The sequence below is a fragment of the Euprymna scolopes genome, chromosome 2 (assembly GCF_053919585.1).
Source record: "Euprymna scolopes isolate OS-2025 chromosome 2, ASM5391958v1, whole genome shotgun sequence".
Classification (NCBI taxonomy): Eukaryota; Metazoa; Mollusca; class Cephalopoda; order Sepiida; family Sepiolidae; genus Euprymna; species Euprymna scolopes.
Window position 1 is genome coordinate 198,300,561 of NC_136483.1, and position 23,033 is coordinate 198,323,593.

The window sequence follows — 23,033 nt, forward strand, 5'->3', positions numbered from 1 at the left end:
TTCAAAAATTTTATAGATAAATTTTCTTTCAAATATTTTATAGATAAATTTTCTTTCAAAAATTTTATAGATAAATTTTCTTTCAAAAATTTTATAGATTTCTTTTCAAAAATTGTATTGATAAATTTTCTTTCAAAAATTTTATAGATAAATTTTCTTTCAAATATTTTATAGATAAATTTTCTTTCAAAAATTTTATAGATTTCTTTTCAAAAATTTTATTGATAAATTTTCTTTCAAAAATTTTATAGATAAATTTTCTTTCAAAAATTTTATAGATAAATTTTCTTTCAAATATTTTATAGATAAATTTTCTTTCAAAAATTTTATAGATTTCTTTTCAAAAATTTTATTGATAAATTTTCTTTCAAAAATTTTATAGATAAATTTTCTTTCAAATATTTTATAGATAAATTTTCTTTCAAAAATTTTATAGATTTCTTTTCAAAAATTTTATTGATAAATTTTCTTTCAAAAATTTTATAGATAAATTTTCTTTCAAATATTTTATAGATAAATTTTCTTTCAAATATTTTATAGATAAATTTTCTTTCAAAAATTTTATAGATAAATTTTCTTTCAAAAATTTTATAGATAAATTTTCTTTCAAATATTTTATTGATAAATTTTCTTTCAAAAATTTTATAGATAAATTTTCTTTCAAAAATTTTATAGATAAATTTTCTTTCAAAAATTTTATAGATAAATTTTCTTTCAAAAATTTTATAGATTTCTTTTCAAAAATTTTATTGATAAATTTTCTTTCAAAAATTTTATAGATAAATTTTCTTTCAAAAATTTTATAGATAAATTTTCTTTCAAATATTTTATAGATAAATTTTCTTTCAAATATTTTATAGATTTCTTTTCAAAAATTTTATTGATAAATTTTCTTTCAAAAATTTTATAGATAAATTTTCTTTCAAATATTTTATAGATAAATTTTCTTTCAAAAATTTTATAGATAAATTTTCTTTCAAAAATTTTATAGATTTCTTTTCAAAAATTGTATTGATAAATTTTCTTTCAAAAATTTTATAGATAAATTTTCTTTCAAATATTTTATAGATAAATTTTCTTTCAAAAATTTTATAGATAAATTTTCTTTCAAATATTTTATAGATAAATTTTCTTTCAAAAATTTTATAGATAAATTTTCTTTCAAAAATTTTATAGATAAATTTACTTTCAAATATTTTATAGATAAATTTTCTTTCAAAAATTTTATAGATAAATTTTCTTTCAAATATTTTATAGATAAATTTTCTTTCAAAAATTTTATAGATAATTTCTTTTCGAAAATTTTATAGATAATTTCTTTTCAAAAATTTTATAGATAAATTTTCTTTCAAAAATTTCAAAATATCTTAAACAAATCTTGAAAATTAGTAGTGGTTCACATCTTAGTCGGACCATACAATGACTTGTTTATTAGGTGACTTTCCAGGATATGTTGTAGGCTAGACGAAGCATTCTTGTATAGAATATCGCGATGTGTTCGGCATGATACGCTTAGCGCAGATGATTCTGAGCCGTAATCTTGTTTTTTCTTAATTGAAGATTTCCATACTTTCTCTAAAGAATGAAGTGCGTTCCATGCTAGGACGATCCTAACATTCATATCCTGTTAGCTTTCGGAATAGCCCCCAGGTATTTGAAGTCGTCAAGATAGTCAATTTCTGATCAATAAGATGAAAGCAACGGTACGTTAGAAGATCGATTTAGATTTCAAAATCTTAAAAGTCTTATATATTTCAAACTTATCTGTTGACGATTAACAATGAAATAAATTCCATGTAATTGGTTTAATCGGATGTTGATTTCACTTCCGGCAACCTTGTAATTCTCTTATTTATTTCTTTATTATTTATTCTTCATTTTCTATGAGCAATGTTTCTGTTAAAGAGGAAGAATTGCTGTTTTCTTAATCGAAATCTTTTCATATAACACTTATTATTGGTTGCACTTTAAAAAAGACACCTTGAAGGCCTTGAAGCGCTCGAATGCCGGACAACATCCGAGGTGTGAGACTTTATTTTACTCAGTCTCCTACACGTTCAGCTCGCAAACATGCTTTGGCCATTGAATTGTCTGATCGAACAGTCAGAAGAATTCTACACACTGATATGAAGTTCCATTGATACAAAAACTGCACGTGTGCGACTACGAAGATCGCATGTCAAAATGTGGGAGATATTTCTGCTGCAACCTGTACAATGAAACTATCATCTAAAATTCTTACATTTCATAATATTATAATATTTGCTCCTTTCAAAAAGTTAATTTCAATGCAGGAAGCAATCATGGACTTTCCACATTGGTTACCATTGGTTATTATTTTTTTGATTCTGTGGTTATTTGCTCATCTTTATTAATTTGTGTTTTTCATATGCCATTTGCTTTATACTTAGTCTATCTCTGAGATCAAAATTTATAGTTGGTTCTCGACTATAAAAAAATCATATAAAGATGGACTAAGATGGGAGTGAATTAAGAATCCCGCCTACTTACTTGATGCGATCAGCTTTGTTTGCACAGATGGATTTTTGGTTGATTTTCTTATAAATTCTTGAAAGAACATCTCGGTCGACTTGACGCATGTGTTCAATCAGTTGGTTAATCATTTCGGGAACTTCAGGGCGAATATCTTCAGTTGCTTTCTTGCAGAGTTCTTGCAATTTAGACTCAATTTTGTCCTCTTTATCTTGTTTACTTGGTGTGTCATGTTGGTGATGGAATAACAATGTGCTTCTTTCACGAAATTGATCTGAAAAGAGTCATCACAAAAAGAAAATAATTGCATTTTGTTAGAACTCAGTTAATACATCAATAGAATTCAAAACAAATTAATGAATTCATTTCTGAACGATTAAAAATCTTAAAACCTTTTACAATTTTCACCTTCACACATGTATTTCTTATATGGTAAATTTATTTGTGTTTCACACAATTTGTTTAAATAATAAAACAAATGTCATAAATCCAAAATTATAATATTTTGTCTTTTGATTTTTCTTTTTAAAAAAGTTGTGTCTCGTGGGGAGGCAAAGAATTTGAAACGATGCTATATAATAATGACCTTTAGATGAGTGGGTTCAAGTTCGCTCAAAGATGATTTAATGATCTTTCTAATTCGTTGAATTATCCACTTATTGATTATCAGTCAATATACCTGCATCTTTTGATATTTTACAAATAGTTAAATTAAGAAAGAAATAACTTTCCCATGAAAATTAATTTGAATTATAAATGAACTACCCAACTCAGAATTCGAACTTGCTTTGCTGATTTGATTTGTATTGTACTTTTAAATTGTTGGTTACTGTTTGATCTCTCAGTTATTATATCATTTATTCCGTAGTCTTTTAGATTTGTCTGCTATGAAATAATATTAACGAATTTGCTGTTGAATTAAATCTATAAAAAGTGATATTGATATTGTTAGTTATTCTAAATCTCATAAAGGATGAATAAATACTGACCATTAGACGGACGCCCAGCCCTTTTCCTATTGACGAAGGTTAAAGTCTGTTCACTGGTTGTCATGGCACCGTTCTTTCCAGAAGAGAATGGTCTGAACACGTGTTCCTCTAAACATGTTGTGCTTTGAAGGATGTTAGAGTCGAGATCGAGTGTCTGTGTACATTTGTATTCACTCTTCATCAATGGAAGAGATTTGACAAACTGAAAAAGAGAACAGACAACAAATCAAATTCATTATTGATTTGATAATTGGTCGAATTAATTGGAATTTAGTGAAATATCAAAAAGGTAAATACTTACTGAAGGCACGTTGTATCCGATGGATTGGACGGCCGATCGATAACCTTCACGGTCGCTGCATCCGAGCAGATTTTTCGTCTTTTTCAATAGCATTATTCTGTGACCTTCATCTAATATTTTGTATTCGGCATTGCAAGAACCGACTACATCAACCTGTAAAACAAAATATATTACATGTTTTTATTGCAGGCTTCAATATTTTAATGTCATATTTTTGTTTTCTATTGAAAAACTATTTGTTAGATTTAATAAATTACATAGAATGAATGAAACTAACTATATGTTAGATTTAATAAATTACATAGAATGAATGAAACTAACTATATGTTAGATTTAATAAATTACATAGAATGAATGAAACTAACCTCTGTCAAATTCTGATCCCGATCAAAGTTATCCATGGAGTTTTGGAAAGCAGAGAGGATACCTCTTTTGATGTTTAGAGTCCAGGTTGACTCGCCATCCATTGCACAGACGTGATCAATTCGGCCATCTTGGAATGAGAACTTTAATGGTTGCTTCATCATGGCTTCTTTGAAAGCTTGAGAGTTCTGATCGTCTTCAGAATCTCGAAGAGAAGCATCCGTGATCTGAAAAAAAAAGCCATTAGAGATTTAAGCAGCAGTTAATTAAAAATTACATAAAGTATAGTGAACTAGTTGAACTAAATGAGGATTAAAGATCAGAGAGAGTAAAATACATGATTTTAGATGATACTATTCAGAAAGACTGACTTAGAAGTTATAAATAAAAATATGTGTGTATGCAGGTGTGTAAGTGAATGCATGAGAGAAAGAATAAAGACAAAAAATGTAGAGAGAGAGAGAGAGAGCAAAAAAGAGAAAAAATAAGAAAGAAAAAGGCCGTTATATATATATATATATACATTATATATATATACATTATATATATATATATATATAAATATATATATATATATATATATATATATATATATATATATATATATATATATACACACACTCTTATAAATTATTTTTTTGTGTATTGGTATTCATATTAAAAACACTTTTTTCTATCATTTAAAAAGAAAATACAACTTTCTAATACATGGGTCGTGGAATTACATTCACTAGCAAAAGATATAGCTACTTTGCATATTCTTTTAACCATTCATTGTAATTATATATATATAGTTAGTTATGAAAATATATATGGCAATTAAGCTACAGAGAATATTCCGCGTTTCATTCTCGTGAAAATTCGTCAGGCTATATATATATATATATATATATATATATATATATATATATATATATATTATAAAATAGTAGATGTGTGCCTATGTCTGTAAATATTTAACTGATAAACTCTTAAACTACCACTCACAGAACACTAAACTTAACAGGAAATAGTAATCATACACCAAGGATGGTTTATAACAAATAAAATCTTTGTTTGGATGGATGAATAACGCATACAGACGTCTGACTTAGAAGTTATAAACAAATAATAAATATATTGTGTATCGTAAAGAAAAATGAATACGGTTAATTTTTTCTCTGTAAGTAAAATTATAAATGTTCATTAGACAGGAATAGAATATTTCAGCGCGGGAAATGTTTGCTTTCTTAAATAAAACCCTTGTTAATATTTCAAAATTTCATTTATCATTACCGTTTTCATAGGTGTAAATCTAAATAAACATGTGTGAACAAAGAGAAAATGATATCCAGTCATCGCTTAAATCTACAATAAGGTGTAGTATTCGAATGTGAAGTAAATTTTTAAAAGGACCAATTCTTAAGTTTAATATGTACGTTCAACGATAAAATTATTTGAAACTTAAGCGTGACAGATGAAACACAACGTGACAAATCGATCGACAGTGGCTCTTCTCGAAATCAATCTAAAGTTCTACTTGTACTGTTTCACTCACCCTCATGACAAGATCACATTTGGTCACGGGTTCAATCTCAACCTTGGCGTTCATGTTGATCATGGCAGAGTCTTCAGAGGCACCATTCATTTTGGTTAGAGTTTTTGCATCGTAAGAGAATTCGTAGACGGTTCCAGTTTGGTAATTGAATTTGCTGTTGTTGTTGTTTTTGTCTACAAAATAAAAACAAAAATCAAATATTTGAATAATGTTCATTCGTTTCATGCTGACTGGATGTTTTTTTCTTTTTACAAAAGTTACATTAAATTCAATGATTCTAAAGTTTTACTTATTACGGATTGTTTGTGAATGACAAGAAATTTAGGTTAAAAGATTGATTCGTTCTAAAGAATGTGACATATTTAGCAGACAGAAAAATCACTGATCTAAAAGATCACCTAATTTAATCCTAACAATATCGACACCCACAGACAAGAAGTCCTATGTTCAAGCCTCGCCGTGCTTTCGATTACTAGCTGGCCGTCTGGCGTTGTCCGGTCATACAATACGCTTAAACATGATATTTTAATTTATGCAGATTGCATATGTATTATTATAGAATCAGTTCTCTATAGATTATTATATATTTTGAGGAATAATTTGCCTGCTGGACTAATTAGCAAAAAAAAAAAAACAACAAAAAAACAAAGAACATATAAATAAATAAATAAATAAATAAATATAATAATGATAATGTCGTTCACCAAATTCTGTCTGTTTTTATTTACAATATCAGGTCAGCTGATATTTAGGCTCGAGGATGAATGTCCTGGAAAATTCACCTCTGTTTTATATTTAGTTTTAGAATATGCAAACGAAGAAATGATTTGCGGCGATTTTAAATGATAACGTCTTCTGTTATCGTAAATTGAACTCATTAATAAGAAAAAATTAAAATAAAATTGGTGGCCGGTGTAACGTAAAATATTACCCGGTAAAAAGTCTTCTTTTTGTCTACAAAAGGGAAAAGACTATTTTTAAGATCGGATTTTTTCGATTTTTGATACTTATCGGGCGAACATATCTAAGAACACTGCCAGATATATTAATAACCTTTGTGTGAAATTTGCAAAAGATAGGCTCAGCCGTTTCGGAACCTATGAGGAAGCAACTCTCTCCTACACACACACAGAGTCACTAATATATATATATATATATATATATATATATATATATATATATATATATATATATAGTCTTGGAAGTTTTAACCTTTAAAACTATACAAAAAAAATTATTTTTATCATTCGTTAGAAAACTGTTTAATCATTCAATCACATGCATTTTTCACATGGTCGTTCTAGCACATGTATATGGGATAAAAAAGCCAAAAAAATGTGTTCACTTTACGAGGGTGCAAACAACACATAAATATGTATAAAAAACGGCAAATGCAAAAAAAACAAAAAAAAACATAAAAAAAATATTTTTTTTTATTTCTATTTTTATGCCGGATATGCATGAAAAGAAAGGATGTTAAAAACTCAATCTAAGAAACAGTCGAAAGAAACTGTATTCAAAATATTTTTGAGATGAGGATTAGTTATCTGTATCATTTGGATTCATCGGAATATTGTTCCCATCTTGAGTGTCATTTTCACAATATTTCGGGCGATGTAACCTCCGACCTTCTTCATGTGTATCTTGTCAAACTCAGAACGTTTTCTGTCGAACTCAAGAATTTGGACGGAATTTCGAACATGAAGCAATAGTTACAGTACTTGGAAAAATCAATTGTAAAAAGTGGTATTCTACTGTAGGTTTAAGGTTCAATTATCAGTGTGGGCGGCCGAAAACTATAATTGCGAATTACTTAGAACCTCTATCCAGTCGTGGCTGACGGAACGAGAACATACTACCCACGTGAAGTAAATAACTTATTTCATTCGAAATTCCATCCAAATTCCTGAGTTCGACAAAAACATTCCCGAGTTCGACAAGATACACCTGAGGAAGTTCGGCGGTTTCATCGACCGAAACGTTGTGAAAATCATACTCATGATGAGAACAGTAGTTCGATAAATCCAAACAATACGAAAACATAACTTATAGCGATTTCAGAAGAAAGATTTTACATATTTTTTTAAAACTGTTTTCTTTTCTTTTCCAGCAGTCCTGGCTATCCTTCTATTTTATTTCAAACTTATAATACAATAGATAAATAAATGCATTTTATACATTCACAGCCACATTAGAATAAAAGTTAACCATTTCTTTTCATTGTCACAAAAATGGAAGTTTAAAAGCTTTTTTTTTTTTATCTCAATCGATCTTTAATCGCTGATGCCAAAGTCGTTGACATCAATAATTATCGAAAGTGATAAATCAAACGAATTGCACCATATTTTTCTATCGATTTGAAAATCATGCAGATTATTTTGCTGACTTTTGAGTGATCTCTTTATTAACACTAGCAGGACCACCTGGACAAACCAGGAATCATAAATAATAATAGACATTATAGCCTAAAAATCATCCTCTGCACTATAATTTTTTTTATATTTATTTTATTTTTATACATTTTTTAAATTTCATTGGTGAAAATGATTTATCGAATTAGTTTTATTTCTTGGGTTGACTTTAATTATTATTAACTTTTCCCTTGCGACCTCGAATCAATGAATATTACAATTAGTTTTTAGCATAACTAACTGTATCTTTGGTAGTTTCTGAGATTTAGTTGGACCGGCAAACAGAAGAATAGACAACTCGAAATATAATAGAGCTTATTTGACAACAGACGTGGAAAATAAATATATGTGAAATGGACCAGCAATATCGACTCATCCCCTGTCACATTCTATGACACGGCCCACCTATTAGGATACCACTACTACTACTACTACTACTACTAATAATAATGATAATGATACTTGTGTATATATTACTAATATCAACAGCAGCAGCAGCAGTAGTAGTAGTAGTAGTAGTAGTAGTAGTAGTAGTAGTACCCATGGGAAGTTAGTCAGAATTTAAGTACATGCGATTTCTAGGTTAAAATATGTTATCTGTTCTGTCGAAAAATGGAATAATATCGTGTGTCTGCGTTCACGTCGGACGTTCATCAGATATAAACTCCTATAAGGGATTTGGAGATAGACCCCAATAACCAGATGTATTCTGCAACGACAAAAACCAGAGTACTTAGACGAGTATGTTTCACTTTGAACGAAAATGCTACAACAACAATATCATGACGAATGATAAAATTTTTGCATTTATTAGGCATTTTCAGTCAGGTGGAAGATTGTGATTAACACTGGATGGTGTCGCTCCATTCTATTTTTCCTATCATATTCTTGATGTTCTTCAAAGCTTTATTCCAGGACCAATTCTGTTTCTTCTCAACATCCATGATTTTCCGGAGAACATTATTCAGATCATTACCATCGTCCGGATGTTAATGATATCACTTGCTGTTGATTCTCGCCCATCTCCCTTGGATCAGTTGTAATGTGTAGTTCATCTAGAAGTTGACTTGGCTTCACTTGGGTACGAATTGTTTTCTGACTCAGTTCGTAAATCGTCTAAAGAGAAATCGAAACTTCTTTCTCGCCAAATCTTTCTTGGATTTCATATAGTAAATCCCTTGCCTTTTCTGCTTCTTGTAATAACAATTTTCTCTATCACTGTAAACACTTTCCCACACCTGACGCTATCATCTATATATAAATATATTATCAGACTATGTATGGAGTATTGTTGCCATATTTTGACTGATGAAGCTGTCCCAATTTGAAGGTTTTTTATTTGATTGACCTCACCCTTTCTTCTTCTCTGCATCTTCTGTCTGTCTGTCTGTCTGTCTGTGTCACTCTTTCTCTCTCTTTCTTTCTCTTCTCTCTCTCTCTCTCTCTCTCTCTCAGATGTGATGTTGCTAGTCTCAATCTTTTCTATAAATGCTGTTATTGCATGTCTGCTTCAGAATTGTTTGATCTACTCCTTTATTGCGACTGGTTTGACTCCTTGCTCTGGTCGTCTATGTCAATTCGCTGTTTTAGATACCTCAGTTTAACACAACTTCCTATTCCAGTAACTTCATCCTAAAAACTGCAGATTTATGCAAGTCTCCTCTCACTTATTTTTTTACTCCAACATATAAACTTGGTCATTTAAGAACTCAGGCCAATGGACATCGAAATCTGTTTTTGCAAGAATCAGCTTTCGTTCTCATCAATTAGCTTCATGTCTTGTCTGAAGCGATCTTCATACACTAATGAACATGTGATACAAACTCCGTTGTCATTATTTTAAGTAGGTCATCATTATACACCAGATGAAAGACACAACTGTGGAATTTTTATGGGTCTCGCTAGTATATTTATATTTTGACTGTAATAGTTGATTAAGATGAAAAAAAAAATCTTACCTGGGCATGTTATGGCACATGTGTTTTCTTTCGTGATATCTTTATGGTGTAATGGTCCTGCAAACAAAAGAAATAATTTTATAAAATTATTGCAACAATCAAAAATTTCATATCTTAACAAATTATGTTTGCCGGCGCGCTAACGATTCGCAAAGTTCGCTTCTTGAAATAGTTGAATCATTAATTTCAAATAATAAACATTTCATTCATAAGTTTGTTATAAACACGAAACAATATAACGTTTCTAAATTTTGGAGATGAGGATTGGTTATTTGTATTATTAGGTTGGTGCAAAAATAATATCGTTTTTGACGTTCAAATATATATAAATATGTTTTTGACGTTCAACTACATACATTTTTTGATGTTCACCTATATATATATATTTTGACGTTCAACTATATATATATATTTTACGTTCAACTATATACATTTTTGACGGTCAATTATATACATATTTTTTGACGTTCAGCTATATACATTTTTTGACGTTCAACTATATATATTTTTGACATTGTTATATATATTTTTTGACGTTCAACTATATATATTTTTGACGGCCAACTATATACATTTTGTATGTTCAACTACATATATATATTTTTTGACGTTTCACTATATATATTTTTTATGTTAAACTATATATATATATATTTTAAGTCCAACTTTATACATTTTTTGACGTTCAACTCTATACATTTTTGACGTTCAACTATATATATATTTTTTGACGTTCAATTATATATTTTTTGACGTTCATCTATATACATTTTTTTACCTTCGCTTATATATTTTTTGACGTTCAGCTATATACATTTTTTGACGTTCAACTGTATATATATTTGACGTTCAACTATATATATATTTTTGACGTTCAACTATATATTATTTTTACGTTCAACTATATATATATTTATGACGTTCCACTATATATATATTTTTGACATTCAACTATATATATTTTTTACATCCAACTATATACATTTTTTGACGTTCACCTATATATAATTTTTTACGTTTAACTATATATATATTTTGATGTTCTACTGTATATATTTCTTGATGTTCAACTATATATATTTTTTGACGTTCAACTATATAATTTTTTTGACGTTCAACTATATATATATATATATATATATATATATTGTCGTTCAACTATATACATTTTCTCCGTTCACCTATATATTTTTTGACGTTCAACTATATATATATTTTGACGTTCAACTATATACATTTTTAGACGTTCACTTATATATATATTTTTGACGTTCAACTATGCATATATTTTTTGATGTTCAACTATATACATTTTTTGACGTCCAACTATATATATTTTTTTTAATTCAACTATATATATTTTTGACGTTTAACTGTATATATTTTTTGACGTTTAACTATATATATTTTTGACATTTAACTATACAAAACATAAAAACGATATTATTTTTGCACCAACTTAATATTTAGATTCATTGTCCTCATGTTGAGTTTCATTTTTACAACGTTTCGGTCGATGTAACCTCCGACCTTTTTCATGTGTATCTTGTCGAACTTGAGAATGTTTCTGTCGAACTCAGAAATATGGACAAATTTTCGAACGAAACCCTTTATTTACTTCACAGGGGTATCATGTTCTTGTTCGGTTAGCCATGACTGGATAGAGATACTAAGTAATTTGCAAATGTATTTTTCAGTCGCTCTCACTAAGAACTGAGTTTTCAACCTTCAGGAGAAAATCACTTTCACAATTGATTTTTCTAACTACTTTAACCACTGCGCTATGGGTCCTTACGGACAAAGAGTTTGACAAGATACATCTGAAAAAGAACTGAGATTACACCAAGCAAAATGGTCTGAAAATGACATTCAATATGAGAACAGTAGTCCGATGAATTCAAATAATATGAAACAATATCTTTTGTTTAGATAAATGTTAACATTTTGGTAATTTTGATACAAATGTATTTTTAATAAGACCGTAAAGAAAGAATGAGATAAAAGAAATTTGATTGTTCATTTGCAATTTAGAAATAGACTTGCGACGCAATCCTCTGCCTGTACAAGACTCAAAAACGGTCTAAGATGGAGTACTGTTGCCATATCCGGGGTGGAGCCTTAAACGGTACTCTTTCCTGCTTTTAGAGAGTACAAAACCGTCTTTGAAATTTAGTGAGTGATGACCTTTTTCACACAAGAGATGTTGCGAGTCTGTTTTTTTGGTACTCGCTTTGCTAAAACAACTACCAACAACTTTCCTCACTCATTATCTGTGTCCAAAACTAAATGAAAATTCCATGAGCAGAGTTTTTTTCCTAAAACGGTCTGTCTGTGGAATGCAATACCGTTTGTTTGCTTCCCTGCTGACTATAACATGGTCGACTTCAAGCCTAATGCGAACAATTTACTATTGAGTCGTTCATTTAGATAATCTAACCTTATCCAAGTTCCATGAGCGATCTTGTCTCATCATCTAACTAACATTTAACACTTATCCTTGAGTGGCCTCCGGGCCTTGATATATATATGACTTGGGTGTCATCAGCTAGAATCGAAACCGAAACATACAACCCTTCATTTTCATTCCTTAGCCTCTGAGCCACGCCCATACATACTGTGGGGGACAAAAGAGTTTGCAGACCTATTTTTTCTTAATTTCGTTATCAATTTTATTCTTTATTTTTTAGTTTCATCTATTTCATCATTTGCTACTTGCTATTCTGTTTATTTTCATTATTACATTTTATGAAAAAAAACAAAACATTTTAATTATCGTCAAACATTTTTCTCTTTTCAAATGAGCCAAAAATGTATGCAGGTCACCTAAATTTATCAATAATGGCTAAAGGAACGATGTTGACAGATAGTTAGAAGAGCTAAATTGTAAAATTACTTGTTGCGAAGAAATCTACATTAGAAATTTCAAAAATGTTGAAGCGAGATCATCGAACTACGAAACATTTTGTCATTGACAGCAAAGATGGAAGAAAAAAGCATGAAAGTGGCAGACGAAAGGCGACTTCACCACGAGATTTGAGAAAAATCAAAAGGGGTGTGTTAGCAAACCCACACAGTACAGCAAAGCTATCTTCGACCATGCAGGAGTAAAAGGATCCGAAATCGGATTTTGAAACAAATAGTCGGCCGAAGAACACCGACAAAAAAATGTCCTCGTTTGAGTGATATCAACTGTCCTGAAGCGACTGGCATGGACCACTAAATATTTGAAAACCAATTTTCAAAATTTTCTCTGGACTGACGAGGTTGGACCAAGGGATGGCTTCTTAAAGGCTTGCAATTTAGACGTCAACAGGGAAGAAGGAGTTAATGATTTGGGCTAGGGTTATTAGTAGTGAGGTTCTTGGCGCTTTTCTTGTCCTCGAAGATGTCAAAATGAATTCTGTGAATTACTGCAAGTTTTTGGAACAGAATTTATTGCCTTGGTTGAAATCACCAAATGATGCTGTAAACTAGAATCTCTACAAGACAATGCCCCAAGCTTGGCTTTCAGCTGAGGGGATCTCTGCTGAACGTCTGATGGATTGACCACCTCAGAGCCTGGATTTGAATCTGACAGAGAACCTCTGGTCGATTCTGAAGAGGAAGGTTTACAAAAACGGGCATCAATTCAGTAAAAAAAGACCTTTGGGAGAGAATTAAGGAGGTATCTTCTGAAATCACACCTCAACAAATACATAAATTAACATCCTCTGTTGATAGGAGGCTGATGGATTTGATTAAGAATGGAAGAAAGCGTACAAAGTGTCACAAATTTTTGTAAAAATTTGTATTGTTTTGTTAATTGTAATTTGAGCAATAACTGTGGTTTTCTTGTAATATATTATCAATATATGGTACTATTAGCATAATAACACAATGTTTCAAATTAAATTATGTTTAAAAATGTTATTTATTTTGAAATAAATGAGTCTTGCCAATTCTTATGGCCCATATTTCTTCCTGAAATTTGTTTAAATCCATATTTTTCCCAGAATATGATTATTTGGTTTCCATTTTTAGGAATTTATTTTATATATTTGCATATCGAACAAGGAGTAACACAGCTATTATATTGGAAAATATTGAAGCATAAATTTAACAGCATATACGTTTTTCAAACACTTTAAAACCCTAGAGTATATCGCTGCAATATTGCATCCCTGTGCTTGTTTTATAAGTACTTTAATGAAATAATTATAGTAATATATATATATATATATATATATATATATATATATATATATACATACTGTGAAGGCAAAATCAAGACTTCAAACAATGAAAAAAAGCATGTGAGCAACATTTACCTTTGTGGACTGCAAAGGTAAATGTTAAGGGAACTTTTCATTTTTCTTTCTTTATTTTCTCTTCAAAACTGCTCTATTGTCAAAAGTGTTTTTATTCATAAAGTCTGAAGAAATGCTGGTTTTTTTAAATTTTCAAACGATATAATGTTTGAAATTGTTCGACTGGACATGGAAACAATTGTAACGTAAAATGAAATACACTTTTTATTGCCATCAACACATTGTTTGAAGTCTTCATTTTGCCTTCACAGTATATTAATACTCAATTATGAAATATGATAATTTTGTAGCTTACTCCTTAAGTCAACTCTTTTTGGCTTAAAACTCATTGGTATATGAAAATTTACTGAATTACACGAACTCAGTATATTACATACAAGTCTATACATCTATATATATAAAAATGTAATGTTTGGTTCGTTAAAAGCGAATAAAACCATATTTCTACGTTACCAATTTAATTGAAATTTTCAGAAATTCTATTTTTAAAGTCAAGGAATGTTTGCATGTTATTAAAATAACTTAACATTGCGAATTATAAAAATATTAAATTAAATAAAAAAATATTTTTTGTAACTGCGAGATTATCGCCATTTTATTTCCGGTAGAAATTAACCTTTCACTTATTGAGATAAGTGTTATTTGTATTAATTTTTATGATACTCATGCAGAGAGTGATCCGTGCTGAAATAATGTTATTATTTAAAAAGTCATTCTTAACATGGGGAGGGGAGGATGTTTTGTACCTATTCTGTACTTTAACCTTACAATTGAATAAAAAAAAAACATATCGTAAAACATTAATTAAACATGGAAATACAATTTAAAAAATAGCGCGGATCGCTCTCTGCATTAGCACCATTTTTATTTATTGCGGACTATCATTCTCATCTTTATTAGTTGTTGTTTCACGACTTTTCGGCCAACTATTCCTCTGGCCTTCATGAAAAGAAGTAAGTCCTTTTATAAATGTTCAGTAACTTTTTCCTTTTATTATTCTTAAAGAGTAAAACTTTTCTTATTCCTGAAAAGAGTTAAGCCTACGTAAATAAATAAATGTTTGTACACATGACAAATTATCAACAAATGGTTTAGTTACTTTTTTTTTTAAATTATTTATGAAAAGAGATAACATGCTTAATTTCTATACTTATAGGTTTTTGGAATTTTTTTTTTTTTTTTCACTGGATTATTATTGATTGGACACTAATTAAACAGATTATTAAAAAAAAAATTAAAAAGAAATCATTATTTCGACATTTGAAAGTGGTGCTCACTTTTTAGTTACAACGTTCTGATAAATCAGTTACCCATTTTGTAAGCAATAAAAACGCGGTATATCAAAACCATAGAAACTAAAAATAATATGAGCCTCTACCGCATTTGTAAGTCAGAAATATATTTGTTTCTCAAAGAAAAAAAAATAGATTGAACATGACTTTTTTTATTGTTTTTATGAAAATAAAGTTTCGAGTTTAAAAAAATTTTTTTTTTTACTTATTTAGTTAAAAGTCAGTTTGTGGGTGTTTTTTTTAAATTGTTTTTATGAAAGGTGAGTTTTTTTGTTTTTTTTCGAAACTTTTGTTTGTTTTTTTAATTTTTTTTAAAGTATTATAAATTTCACTAACATGCTGGAGAAATGTTTAATAATTTTGTATTTTTTTAGATTAGGTCCACCTTCACAATTTTCCTTTCAATGACGACATCTATAGGTTTCCGAGTATACTGAACATGTAAATCGCATTGAAATTTTGCGGAAATAAATAGTTGTATTATGCATTGTATTCTTCGGCGGCCATCTTTTTATGTGCACACGTGCCATAAAAAAATACACGCACATAAAAAAGATGGCCGCCAAAGATTACAATGCATAATACAACTTTTTATATTTTGATAACTACTTATTTCTGCAAAATTTCAATGCTATTTTCGTATTCAGCATAGTCGAAAACCATTTCAAGTTGTCATTTAAAAGAAAATTGAGGAGGTGGACCTAATCTAAAAATTTACCAATAATTTTTCATCCCGTACGCCTCCCGATACATTGCTTCGTCAACATGCGACCATTTTATATCTCCCGAAGACACTTCCGTATTTAGAAAAAAAAAAAAAAAATGAGTGACCGATTTACCAGAACGTGGTAACTAAAAAGTGAGTACCCCTTTCAAATGTTGAAATATTTTTTTTTTTCAATTTTTTTTCATAATCTGGTTAGTGTTCAATCAATAATAATCCAGTGAAAAAATTTCAAAAAACCTATCAGTATAGAAACTCCACCACGTAAGTAAATAAATAAAAAATGTTACGTGCGCATGCATTAGCCTTGACTAGGGGGGGTACTAAGGGAACGACCATTAAATAATTCTGCGGGTCGCCATGGAACTTAACGCCCAAGGAGTACCAAAATAGTTTTCATGATCTGAAGAAATTTTTTTTCGAAAAGTTGGTGATCACTTTTCCATGTAAATTTAACTTAAAATGAGTACCCACTTTCTGGCCACCCGAGGAAGGGGCATTTATTTTCGTGTTTATTGGCTTAAAGGTTTTTTGACAAGACAGTTTGGTACGCGAATACATATTTAACAGTTTTCGTTTATGCTCACGCATAGCATAAACAAAGGCTACGTCTGTGAAATGGAAAATAGTCCCAGAGTTCAGGGGTTAATACCATGCAAAAGAAATCAAACAAAAAACTTTTTAATTTTTTTTTTAATAACAAAATTTTTTTTTGTAGATTTTGGTGTGCTAAAAACGAATCTGCAAACCGTTTCCGTCGCAAAAAAATAGTTTTTATGATATGAAGAAATTACTTTTTCGAAAAAATGGCGATCACTTTTCCATGTAAATTTAACTTAAAATGAGCACCCACTTTCTAGCCACCTGAGAGAGGGGGGATTTTTTCCCATGTTTATTGGCTAAACAGCTTTTGTTTATGCTCACGCAAAGCGTAAACAAAGGCTAAGGCTGTGAAATGGAAAATAGTCCCAGAGTTCAGGCGTTATTACCATGCAAAAGAAATCAAACAAAAAACTTTTTAGCCAAGAAACACAGAAAAATGCCCCTCTCTCAGGTGTCCAGAAAGTGAGTGCTTATTCTAAGTTAAATTTACATTGAAAAGTGATCACCCACTTTTCGAAAAAGTAATTTCATGAATATCATGAAAACTTTCTTTTTGCTACGGAAACGGTTTGCAGATTCGTTTTTAGCACACCGAAATCTACAATAAAATATTTCGTTATATATGAACGTGAAACAGGCCTTAAAGTAAAATAATACCGGATTTTTTGAAGCAGATTTGCCGTTTAGTTGTGCAAATATCCTCAAACCAGGTAATCACTAAAAGGGACTTTTAAAAGTCGTCACCTGTATCGAGCAAAAGTTTAAAACCACAGAGTATATGCCAGCCTACGTCATGGTAACATATATTGAGTTATTCCTAACAGTATTTTGTATAGTTTTTTAGTTTAAATTCATTTTCCCAAAATTTCCCCAAACTTAACGTGTTCGATACAGTCTGCCGCCATTTGTATTTTTCAGATATACCGATAAACATTGAATGTTTTTGAACCGATTATACATTACATAAAAACACTAAAATCTTATCCAGTTAGGTAGAATATTTACTTTTCTTGCCTTTGATAACATTTATTTATTATATATTTATTTTTTGACAACTTCTTTGTATTAGTAATACAAACCCTTTTCATTTAATGTAACGTTTAGTCGGCTCGAAAAACAGTGTTTATTGGGGTATTTGAAAGCTACAAATGGTGGTGGACACTGTTGATTACTTTAAGTTAGAGAAAGTGAGTTAAAACTAAAAAAACTATACAAAATACTGTCAGAAACCCACCGATTATGCCAGCCTATGTCATGGTAACATATATTCGGTGAGTTTCAGACACTGTTTTGTATAGTTTTTAGTTTTCAACTTACTTTCCCGAACTTAACGTATTCAACAGAGTCCACGACCATTTCTGTTTTTTGAGCCAATTAAACATTTTACATTACATAAAAACACTAAACAATTATCCAATTAGGTAGAAACGTAACTTACCTTACCTTTGCTTTCATTTATTTGTTTTTGAACAACTTTTTCGAATCTGTGTATAGTAACCCCCTCCCCCCACCATCAACCAAATATTAATTACTAACTCACATTTTTGTAAAACAAAAAAAAAAAAAAATTTAACGTTTCAACATTTTTGCTAGGTTCGGCTTCATCCACTGATTGTTGGTCAAGTTCAAACCATGAATGATTGACAGAAACTCCTGAGGATCCAGATCAAATTCTGCAAGAGTACCATTTCTTTTCATTTTCGCCTTCTTTTTCACTTTTTGCAGTGGATTGCTCTACTAATATAAGAAACATGCATTTTCTCTTTTTATTAAATTTTTCCATTGCACCAAATTGAGCCACTGCAACACGTGGCAGGGTACAGTTAATATATATATATATATATATATATATATATATATATATATATATATATATATATATATATATATATATATATGTGGTATTGTGGTGACTGCTAATGAATCAAATAAAAAATTAGATAGACATCGGATGACGGCCCCAACTCTCCACACTTTTTCTGAATATTTACATACACTGTGCATCGTCTTATTGCAAATTATTCAAAGTGTTATCTGTTCTGTTCTTAGATGAAGAGAAATACTTCCTGACTGGAGCAATTTTTTACTTTTGTCTTATCTAGAATGCCAGTTTTTTTGTTTTATTTTTTTTTTTTTGGGGGGGGGGGTCGGACATAAAAAGTGATCTTATGTCTTACTTTGCTTTTTATTACCAAATGTGTTTATACACAGGTTTCTCTTCCCCGCTTCTACCGATGGTATACTAGATAAAAACTAAGACTATTGTAAAACCCATCATTGCATGTCTTGTCCCACTGATGAGCTGTGCACGACATACATTGATTAATAAAATCATAAGAAGAGCTGTGGATGATTTTACTCATGTATATACGCATAAAAATATATAAAAATTCACATATAGGTGTGAATATTTTAGTTATTTTACTTTGAATACGGCATAATCACGTTGACACACTGGTTCCACTGGATTACCGAAGTCAAGCAACGGTGAACCCGATCAGTACTAAATGGGTGACCATTTGGGACTTCCAGGTGCTGTATGTGCTTGCCGCTTATCTCGACATTGTTTCCAGTCGTCCTGGATTTCTCTTTGCCACTGAACCCAAGCAATGCCGATTCCGGAGAGGTGTGGTTGGGCTTGCGCAACCCTTACTTCGCAATTACAGCAATTGCAGCTGCTTTTACAGGAGGTATCTTTTGTCTTTGGAGACTGAACAGAGGCGTCATATTTTAGTTATCTCCCTTGCACAGCAAAAAATGAGACACACGGTCGGAAAGTGGAATTAACACCCCAGAGGAAGAACTCTATGGTATAATAAATATTGACTGGATAACCCCGTCGGCATTTTCCGGTAAGGGTGCCTCAGGCGATTAGCACTAAACTAACCCTTCTCCAAGGGCGAGAAGGAAAAGCCAAAAGTTGCACATGAACATAGCAAACACGTGGAGATTTTTTTGTGCTACCATAACTTTTAGAATCATGAATTTGTTATAATTTTATTATGAAAGTAAATCCACCAGAATGCATTTCGGTTCCTTTATTAATAAGTAAGATATGATATTATGTCAATAGTTGAAAAACAATAAATTACTTTGTGACTGCTGTTAGGATGATTAATTGGAATCGGGAATCAAAAAAATCTGAACGTTTGGGGGGGGGGTATCAGAATCAGAGAAATTTGTGCCTATTTTCCGATACAAAAAACGATTCTTTTAATTGTTTTTTTTTATTTTATTCTGTTTAAAACAAAGTTTCCACTGTTGGTAGTAATAATAAAATAATAAATATTTACTGATTTTAAACTCGATGGAGGCTTCCCTTCTAAAACAATTGCCCTTGAAATATCAAAGGCCTTTGATAGGGTATGGCATAAAGGTCTACTCCACAAAATCTCCAGCTATGGTATAGCTGGAAATGTCTTTTCAATTATTAAATCATTTCTTTCTGATAGGCTCATAAGAGTAGTGGTTAATGGGCAGAAATCAGAAGCTCACAGTATTAATGTTGGAGTCCCTCAGGGTCCATCCTCTTCCTGATCTACATCAATGATCTCCCAAATCACATCCTTATATCATTCGTAGACATTTATGCTGACGACACTACCAGCTATGGCAACATTTCAAAGGCCATAAACGACCAAGTTCTCTCTGATTCTTTCTCCTCTGATCTTGATCACGTGGTGTAATGCGGAAAGAGGTGGCTGGTTACTTTTAATGCATCTAAAACCAACCTTCTGTCTTTCCATTATCAATGCTCTGATCCCCATCTGGCACTAATTTAAATGAATGGCTTTCGTCTTGGGGAGGCTTCATGTTTTGACAAGCTTTTAGGTCTGACCTCTACTCCAGATCTAAGATGGAACATACATCAAATCTGCTGAAAAAATGGTAGGATCGTTCTACCACTCCAGTAGATATTTCATTGATGATGCAGTTTTCTACCTGTATAAGAGCCAAATTGCCACATTTGGGCTAGAGCTGCTAGAAGCAGCTTATTCTGCCTTGACAGAGTTCAAAATAGACTCTGTGGCCTAGTGGGGGATGCTGTTTTCTCTTCCTTGCAACCTCTTTCCCACAGAAGAGACGTTGCGAACATGTCTCTGTTTTATTGTTATTTTTATGGCAAGTGCTTGTCTGATATTTTCTCATTGGCTACTGTACTCTCATTAACCCTTATCCTCAAGTGGCCTCTGGGCCTTAATAAGTGGCGATTCCTTTGTAAAAAAAAAGAAAAAACTACCAGTAAAACAAAAATCTGTAGACTATACCTCGCAAGTGTATCTTTACATTTGGAAAATATCTGCACATTTAACGTGTACTTTTATGGTAATTGTGAAAAATTACCAACTTTATAGTTAAATATTTAGAAATTTATAAATAATCTCAACAGAATCAGTAATTTTATCGGAATCGAGGAAAATATTTGATTCGTCCCATCACTATTTGTGATCTTTTAAAATTTGAAAGGAATTTGAAAGCATTTAAACTGTTGATTAAGAAATCATTTTCATGCTAGAAAATCACATTAAAGAGTATTCTATATATTTACAAGGCCATAATTAAAATTACTCACATTAAAGAGTATACTATATATTTACAAGTCCATAATTCACGCATGCATGATGTAGTGTTGCCACATCTCGGCTAGTGCATATACCACTAGTCCCTCACTTTTAGACAAAGTCCAAAGCAGAGCCTCAAATTTAATAGTTACTGCACGATCAACAAAGCTCCAACCCCTGTCCCATCGCTGTGTTTGTTTTATAATAAGTACTTTAATGAAATATGTTCTGATGAACTCATAACACTTGTGCTCCCTCGACGTACATACTCCCAACTTACTCAACAAGCCTCAAAATCCCATCTCTTCACTGCTGAGGTCCTTGGATACCCGAAAGTCATCTACATAGTTTCTTCCCTTAGACTGCTAGACTTTGGAATTCCCTTCCTGTTCCCTGTTTCATTAACTGTAGTAACCTGCTGAAGTTTAAATGCAATGCGAACAGATATCTCGCTGGTCAACTCTCCACGGTTTCCTGTTAGACAAAATCCCAGATAGTAGTCCCTTATGTTACAAGTGGTAATATTCCTTGTTTGGGATGAAAAAGAGTATATATATATATATATATATATATATATATATATATATATATATATATATATATATATATATATAACTACTTCATTTACTCACATAAAATTAATATACGAAAGTATAAATTTATGCGTAAACTTTAAGTATTTACTTCAAAAGTGCTCAATACGTAGGTAGAGCTAGTTAATAAGTTATAAAATATATATGGCGATTAAGCTACACTGAATATTCCGCATTTCATCCACTCTAGGACTCTTCAGGTTTATGCGCATAAGCCTGAAGAGTCCTAGAGTGGATGAAATGCGGAATATTCAATGTAGCTTAATCGCCATATACATTTTATAACTTACTATATATATATATATTAAAGCTATGTTTAAAAACCTTAGCATATCCTTATGAATTAAAAGATTGGAAGTTCTGGGAGGCATTTGTATCCAATAATTTTCAAAAGGTAATTAAAAGAACACCACCTTAACAACAAGTATTTATAATTAAAACAAAAACAATGCTGGTTCGATTTAAATTCACCAAACGATGTATCGTGACAATATTTTTTGCTTATGAGTCACGAATTATCAAGACTATTTACTATTAGATTATAAGTGTTAATGAGATGGACAGATTATCAGTTGATTGATGTAGAATATTATGAGAGGATAGAACATAATAGCCAAACCGAATACAATTTGATAAACTATGCTACAACTAGCAAGCTGTCCGGCATTGACCGGTCGTAAAATATGCTTAAATATGATATTTTAATTTATGCAGATTTTGTATTAATTATTATAGAGCCAATACTCTATTATTATATTGTACCTAATGTATAGTAATGATTTCAAAAGTTTTAAAAAAAAATGACTTGGGTACCATCAGCTAGAATCGAAATCAAAACATTTAGATCAACAACGGTAATCCCTACCATATGACCTAAATACATACGCATGTCAAAAATTA

The 23,033-nt window shown here is 30.6% G+C and overlaps 1 protein-coding gene across 1 annotated transcript in view; it reads right to left on the reverse strand.

Moving 5' to 3' along the window:
- LOC145241310 (uncharacterized) overlaps positions 1-23,033 on the reverse strand; it is a 119,621-nt gene that overhangs the window by 72,383 nt on the left and 24,205 nt on the right. Inside the window, exons 2-8 of the mRNA XM_080104123.1 lie at positions 13,464-13,646; positions 10,053-10,109; positions 5,684-5,856; positions 4,149-4,373; positions 3,784-3,936; positions 3,483-3,684; positions 2,512-2,767 (exon numbers count right to left, since the gene is read on the reverse strand). Of these exons, the coding sequence (XP_079960249.1) occupies positions 2,512-2,767; positions 3,483-3,684; positions 3,784-3,936; positions 4,149-4,373; positions 5,684-5,856; positions 10,053-10,109; positions 13,464-13,646 (1,249 nt within the window). The remainder of the gene's footprint in view (positions 1-2,511; positions 2,768-3,482; positions 3,685-3,783; positions 3,937-4,148; positions 4,374-5,683; positions 5,857-10,052; positions 10,110-13,463; positions 13,647-23,033) is intronic.